At 38.6% G+C, this 7,639-nt stretch overlaps 1 protein-coding gene and 1 long non-coding RNA gene across 2 annotated transcripts in view; one reads left to right on the top strand and one right to left on the bottom strand.

The window, feature by feature from the left end:
- Positions 1-7,639, bottom strand: part of LOC143764342 (uncharacterized) — a 34,990-nt gene that overhangs the window by 4,445 nt on the left and 22,906 nt on the right. The window contains exon 2 of the long non-coding RNA XR_013213149.1: positions 6,179-6,356. This is a non-coding gene — a long non-coding RNA (uncharacterized LOC143764342). The remainder of the gene's footprint in view (positions 1-6,178; positions 6,357-7,639) is intronic.
- Positions 514-3,397, top strand: LOC143764338 (uncharacterized). Its single transcript, XM_077249807.1, has 2 exons — positions 514-540; positions 2,782-3,397. The coding sequence occupies exon 2, from the start codon at positions 2,787-2,789 to the stop codon at positions 3,294-3,296; it is 510 nt and encodes a 169-aa protein (XP_077105922.1). The 5' UTR covers positions 514-540; positions 2,782-2,786; the 3' UTR covers positions 3,297-3,397.

The following is a 7,639-nucleotide window of genomic DNA, read 5'->3' as shown; positions in this document are numbered from 1 at the left end:
AGATCGGTAAATATTTGGCGATCAGCGGTCATTTATTAGCCGGTACACACAGGCAGAGCTTGTTTAATGATGTGCACTGAGCAATCTGTAGTATATTGTTGAGTGCACGTATAATTTCGGTAGCATGAGTCCTGTTTACACAGGACAATGCGCTGCCGAGAATGAAAATCTTTTGGGCGACCAATAGATCATTTTGCCCAATGAACGAGCATTTCACTCATTTGTTGGGTGATCGTCAGCTTGTTTACACTGCACGACGATCACAAGCCAATGTTCCTACGTTCCAACGTTCCTCATTTACGATAATATTTCAGTGTGAATGGACCATATAGCCGATCGCTATGCGCTCCTCAGATAAACTCACAGGGGAATTTTATCCTTATCTTTGAGTATAAGTAAACGATGTACTATGACTAGTTTTACAACCTAGTAGAACATCCTATTTCCAGGAATCCTCCGTTAATTGAAAAACGAAACTTAGAAGACCTATAAAAGGAGAAGTTCTCTGTCATCCAACACATCTGCAGCGGAGGAGCACTGGTAAGTACTTTCATTAATGAAGGGTCCATGATGAATTTCTTCATTTCTGGCTTTCAGAAGGTAACGTAAGAATGGCAATGTTAATAGAAAAGAATCAGGCTCCATTTAGAGACAATGATGTTATCCAATCATTGGTATGCCTACTATTAAGACACTTTTTAGGCACTCTTCTTAAGGGTGAAATCAATTTTGCTACCACCAAAAGTCACATCTAAAATGGTAGATAATCAATAGTGAACACTTACGATGATTAAAATATCATTTTTTTGTACTTATAATTATAAATACACACATAGCAAAGGTGCCTCAAATGTGAGGGACCAACTGACAATAGACACCAAAAAAGACCAGCCCAAAAAATGTAAGCACAAAAATAGCTCAAACGTAACACAGAAAAGTATAACTGACATTAATTCCCAGGCATTTCTTCACAAAAATGATCTGTAGAATATTTGCCTCCAAAGGGAAATTGGTGATAATGAACTCAACCCCACTATTGAATATCCACATGGGGACAATAACACTAGAAAGTGCAAGTGCATGTAGGCTAAGGTATTCCTCTAATAAAGTGTCCGTGCATAAGGAGAAATAGGCTGGGAAGGTGCCTTGTTATTGGACCCTTCCAAGCCTAAAAATACCAGAACACAGCCACCCCATTACACTAGATGCACCAATTCTGGCACTTCGCAATCACTCTTCCCATTTGTCCTTCTGTGGTGGAAATCATGGTAATGGGGCTTGGAGTTAATATTTGCTGTGACTTGTCAAAAACCACAGCTGGCATCAAGCCCTGGTGTTAGTAATGTAGAGGCGCCCATCACACACCCCGTCACAAGCCCAATAAGTAAAAAGAAAGGACTAGATAGTTCCATACCTTCTCTTCTTCTCTGATGTGCCACTCCTCTTAACGCACAATTATAAAGACTACCACTGGTGTGGAAAGTATTCACACCTATTAAGCATTGAAAAAAGAAACCGCACTCACTATTGCTTCCTAAAAAAGGTTAATGTCTTTTATTCCATGTGGTGGGACAATCCTTTAACATGCAGGGGGAGCGGGGAAGTGAAGGAGGACAACAGCTGTTTCTCACCTATCCAAGCGCTTCTGCGGGTCCAAACAAAAGAGCTTGGATAGGTGCGAAACAGCTGTTGTCCTTCACTTCCCCGTTTAAGGATTGTCCTGCCACAAGGAATAAAGGACATCATTAACCTTTTTAAGCAATAGTGAGTGCTGTTTCTTTTTTGAATATTGATTGCACTTGGTCTTCAGCACATCTTTCATACACCAACTAGCTCACTATCAGGTGGTATGCTTTATACTAACGACTGATTCAGGCTGCAGTCAGCAGATTGGTGCCATTTTTTCTGCTGTTTTATTTATTGCAACACATATCAAGCAGCTAATCATCTATCTGGCAGATACGTGCTTCAGTCACTGTGATGGTGACCCTTGCTTCTTTCTAATGGTAGTACTCTCTTGTGGGTGGACTTGTACAGTCCAGCAAGGACTTATACAAAAAAGTAGTTCACTTTCATTGCATTCTGCTACTGTAAACGGACATTGCTATAGATCTACAGGAGAAATTCCTACACATTGAGACACTGCAGAGAGGAACAAGACCCAAGCACCCCTGTGCAACATTTTGGGGTAACGTCTCCCTTCTTCCAATTTATATGGGATTTTAGACCATTCTGATACACCAAATTGGACTTGCTGCTCTAGTTGCTGATTTAAAAAACAGTATAGGCTTACTTATAACTTCTCTGTGGCCTTCTCAGTACTCCTAGGGTAACAAACCTAATTGATGTGTGCTACTCACCCCCACTCGATAGCTAGCTATGGCCAAGGCATTTCGTCCCTCCTGCTGAGATTCTCCCGTTGCCTTCCTGCATTATCTGTTTTGATTAGACCTCTACTTATATTTTATGGCCTCTGTAGTGTTAATAAGGGAGTAAACATTCTTATGACTCTGACACCATTTTGTCTCATGACCAAATCATGTCACCAGCTAAGGTGCATTAAATCTTCAAGGATACAGAACAAATCTTGCTCTGGAAGAGCAGCATCTCAGATTTTATCTCACCTACCCACCCTATCAACTCTTTATCAGCATATTTTACTTGGGGATATCTCCCATACACTTATTAGCTCTGACGTCACTTACCACCTATGCAACATATACACCTGAAATACTGTAGAGTAACTTGCACTACAAGTCTAATGCATATTTTCCATTACAGAGAGCATGGCTTACTTATTTGATGAAGATTTTTGGGATGACGAGTCCCTGCCTGATTTTTGTGAAATCTTACTTCGCAGCGATGATAAGCCAAAAGATGGGAAGATTTATGTGATGTACCATGGAACCACATTGAAGTCGGCCTTGCAGATTATTCAGAATGGTTTTAAGAGGTCAAGTGGTGGCATGTTAGGGCCGGGTGTCTATGTCAGCAGAGATATAGAGAAAGCCGCACGGTATCCTTTAGATGATCAACGAGATCAGGTTATCCTAAAGCTGAGAGTGAATGTGGGAAGAGTAAAGATGATCGATCGCCAAGGCCATCCACTGCAGAAAACATGGCACAGTGAAGGGTATGACACCGCCTGGGTGCCTGAGTATTGTGGCATGGTTAAAAGTGGATTAGAGGAAGATTGTATTTGGGACCCAAAAAGAGTCAAAGTCGTAGGAATTGCGGATTCACCCCCGGGAAAAGCCACTCAACTGAATCAGCTTCTTCAGAAGTATAAAAAATAATCCCTCACTGCCAAAACATTCCCAGCACATACTATTATGTCTGCCAGTGTCTATGTGTATAAAACCACTGTTAAACAATAAAAAAAATCATGAACCCGTTTTCATCATCATTATTGTCATCAGTGTTATTATTATCATTATTCTTAAAGAGGACCTTTCACCAAATTTTTCATGTTCAAAATGACACACAATGTAGTGGTGACTGCAGAGCAGAATAAAAAGTTTTTGCATTATTTATTTTTACATTTTGTCTCTTTGTTGCAGAGATATTATTGATCAAAGTATTTTGCACCTAAACAGTTATTTTTTTTAAGCCCAAGTGGGCATTACCAGAGAGATTTCACTGGAGGTGTGTACCTTTTCCTCTATCTGACACTGACCAATAAAAAGCAAGAAAAGAAAAACACCCCCCCACCATAGCTTAGAACAAGCTTTGCATGAGACAATATGACACAGCCACTGTAAAGAGGCGAAAAAAGAAACATTTTATTATTCTGTGCAGCGTCTACTACATCGTGTATCAAGTGAAAGGTTCAATGTAAACCGGATCTGTCACCAGATTTCCCAAACAAACTTCATAAATTACTAGATATATCTCTCAAATCCGTTACTCACTTAACTTAATTGACAGCTCCTTAGTGTTCCCCCTCCCTACTGCTGCTGTATCTCCACCCTCTTTGCCTGATCGACAGCTCCTCATTATCCCTCCTTCCTATTGCTGCTGAATCTCCACCCTCTTTTTATTTTTTGGTAAATTAGTGAGATTGTGCTTCTAGGCTAAGCATTTTTGGCAATGGGATCAGGTTATCCTATGGTTGAAAGAGAATGTGGGTAAAGTAAAAGATATCCATCCATTTCAGAAAAATTTGAAGCGCATGATTCTGTATGGGAGTCTTCATACTGCGGCATAATTAAAACTGGATCAGAGGAAGATTACTAGTGATGAGCGAATATACTCGTTACTCGAGATTTCCCAGCATGCTCGGGGGTCCTCTGAGTATTTTTTAGTGCTCGGAGTTTTAGTTTTTCTTGCCTCAGCTGAATGATTTACATCTGTTACCCAGCATAAGTACATGTGGGGGTTGCCTGGTTGCTAAGGAATCCCCACATGTAATCAAGCTGGCTAAGAGATGTAAATCATTCAGCTGTGGTGAGAAAAACAAAATCTCCGAGCACTAAAAAATACTTGGAGGACCCCCGAGCATGCTCGAGAAATTTCGAGTAAAGAGTATATTCGCTCATCACTAAAGATTACCCTTGGAATTTAAAAAGGATCAAATTGATAGAAATTGCCAAATCCCCACCCAAAAAGTTTAGATTTCTTAATGAGCTTCTTGAGTGGTATAAAAAGTGCTTGCTCACTTCAAAATACACACAGAACATGTACGCTATGTCTGACAGTGTCTGTGTGTACAATACCGCTATACAGTTAATATAAAAATCAGAGAATTCAGAGATTCACTCTACTATAAAAGTATTCTGAAAACTGGTAGATCCGCAGCAGATAACACAAAGATTTTATCCAAATGGCAGCAAGTAACCCTGTAAGTGATACATCAATGAAATCGGGGTCTCTGCTCCTACATCATGTTGTTCTCAGATGGGTTATTAAAAGCAAATCCACAGAAGGAGGTATTACATTTCCCCCAAAATTCAAGAATGTATGCTGCAAAAAAGGGCAACAGTATTTACCTGTCAAGATCACAGAAACTAATGCACTAATTAGGATGCAGCAAACCCATTAAAATTCTTAAATTTTGGAAAATTTTAATTCCTCTTTCTGTGGCCTTGCTTTTAAATTTAGTGTAGGGACTCGCAAGTATAAGGAGTTAAAGACCCTTGATACAGGTCGTGACCTTGAGTATTTTGGCCAAAATATCGATCAATATACACTGATAAGAAAAAGGGAAACAATGTTTTGAACTTTTGACTTTCAGGTTCCAAATCTCACCATCCACTACTGTTTTGAATGTGAGACTACCATCATTTAAGACAATCATCTTGGCTCTATTATGCATAAATTTGACTTGCAACTATAAGGCTGTGTGCACACGTAGCAGATTTTTTGCGCTTTTTCGCTATAAAAAAGCATACATTATGCATCCCATCATTTAGAATGCATTCCGCAATTGTTGTGCACATGATGCGTTTTTTTCCGGGAAAAAAACGCATCGCGGTAAAAAAACGCAGCATGTTCATTAATTTTGTGGATTTTTTGCGGATTTCCCACTATATCATTGCGTTGGGAACCTTCGTAAAAATCCGCAAAAAAACGCACCCGAAACGCGGTAAAAACGTGAGAAAAACACTCAAAAAAACGCATGCGGATTTCTTGCAGAAAATGTTCTGTTTTGCTCAGCAAATTTCTGCAAGAAATCCTGAACGTGTGCACATAGCCTTAGGCATTTGATTAGTTATGCAGATTCTTTAAAGGGAAGATTCAAGTACTATGCGACAGATCCAGTGAAATGCTGCAACTGTTGTGCAAGGGAATGGTATCGTGTGATTCAATACATTTTGTAAGGGATATGACCCAGCTCATACATGATCAGGCAGAATTCCATGGAGTAGCAGGAGTGATGCATGAAGTTATAAAAATGCTGTTGTGTGAAATGCTGAATCATTGCTGTCTAAGCTGTAGATTTCAGCTCAGTCGTCAGCCCTTAGATATTGTGGGAGAATTAACTGTGTCATTTTCAATATAGAGAAACCATTATCGTCATTATCTTCTGGGTAGAACTTAAAGAAAAAAAATGGAATACTCAGAATAGCAGCCGAAAAAAATAAAGACCGAAAACTGGCCACTTTTGACCCGATTAGAGGTCTTGTTCAAAGCTGACATGCCAATTACTTGCACAAGAGTTAGAGATTGTAGTACTCACCTTTTGATTATTCTCTTTTGGAAATTGTTTTTTTCTTCTACTTCCATGTTGTGCAGTATTTCTTGAATTATCCATATTTGTGGCATCAGAGACAAGCTGCAGTTTCTTTCTTAGGCCTGTCGCTTTCAGAAAAATTCCCATGTCACTTTTTGTGGAGACTTGAGTTTTCACACAAGTCCTAAAAGTAGATAAAGAGAACCAAATCAAACTGAGTCAAAAATATTAGATTCTCATCTTTTTATTGAGGAAAATAGTCCAATATCACATGTTTGAGAGTAGAAAAAATATGTGAATCATTCCTTTTAATATCTGATGTGACCCCATTGTGTGGCAATAACAGTAGCTGAGAAATATTTGGTAATTGCTGATTACTTCTGTACATCTGCTATGATGAATTTTAGCCCATTCACCCTACTAAACGGCTTCACCTCTGTATGTTGGTGGGATTTCCCCCATGAACTGCTCGCTTCAGGATGTTTCACAACATTTCTATAGGATTAATTTGTGGATGACTCATATGCCACAGGTTCCTTCACACATTTTAACAGATTTTTTAAGTTAAAGTTTTGGTTTGGGCAGATCAAAGTCCTGACCTTAATGATTAAGGTCAGGACTTTGATTTGCCCACACCAAAAATTTAACTTAAAAAATCTGTTAAAATGTGTGAAGGAACCTGTGGCATATGAGTCATTCACAAATTCTCCTTAACATCACACACCACACCTTAGAAGTTGGCTCCCTAGATGAGAGTCTAACATATGATGATGGTGGTTACAATCATACTTGAGCATATTTTTTTCATCTGGCTGCACAAAAAGTTATTTGTAATTGCTTATTGTCAATGAACAATAATGTGTACAAAACTTATAAAGAATTTTTTGAGACAATCATGAGTATTCAACTTTACATGGAATTCTTGTAAGTGTTGAAGTCTTTATCAGAAATACATTATAAATATAATGAAACCATGACAGTATTCACCCCATAAACTATTATGCATAAACAAATCAGTTTTGAAAAAGAGCCTATGAAAATAATGCATATGTGGGGTCACGTTAGACCCCATTGCGGTTATGGGTACTATACATTGCTGCCTGTGGAGGCACTGCAGGGACATTGAATATTTGCTACCAGGATCCAGGGTAGATTGTTACTAAGTTCTGAAGCTTTTCTGTAGTAAGGAGTTTAATAGCATAATAAATAATTGCAATTAAATTTGCTATCAAGCTTTAAAAGTCATAAAATAAGACAATAATAGAATTGAAAAAGTGTTCTCTTTTTGGATGAACCTAATAGAACTTTTCTATTGAACATTTCCTTCCATCATTGCTCTTCAGCTCTATTATCTCATCTCTCCTGCTTTTGAAAAGAAAACAGAAACTTCTATACTTGCGAGGCGTAAGCAATGATGAAATACCCTTTACTAGACAAGAAGAAAGGCAATGTCACAGCGAGTTATCT

Source organism: Ranitomeya variabilis, chromosome 4, assembly GCF_051348905.1.
Source record: "Ranitomeya variabilis isolate aRanVar5 chromosome 4, aRanVar5.hap1, whole genome shotgun sequence".
NCBI classification, from domain to species: domain Eukaryota; kingdom Metazoa; phylum Chordata; class Amphibia; order Anura; family Dendrobatidae; genus Ranitomeya; species Ranitomeya variabilis.
Note: the sequence above shows the minus strand (reverse complement) of the source record. Positions and strands in the feature narration are given on the sequence as shown.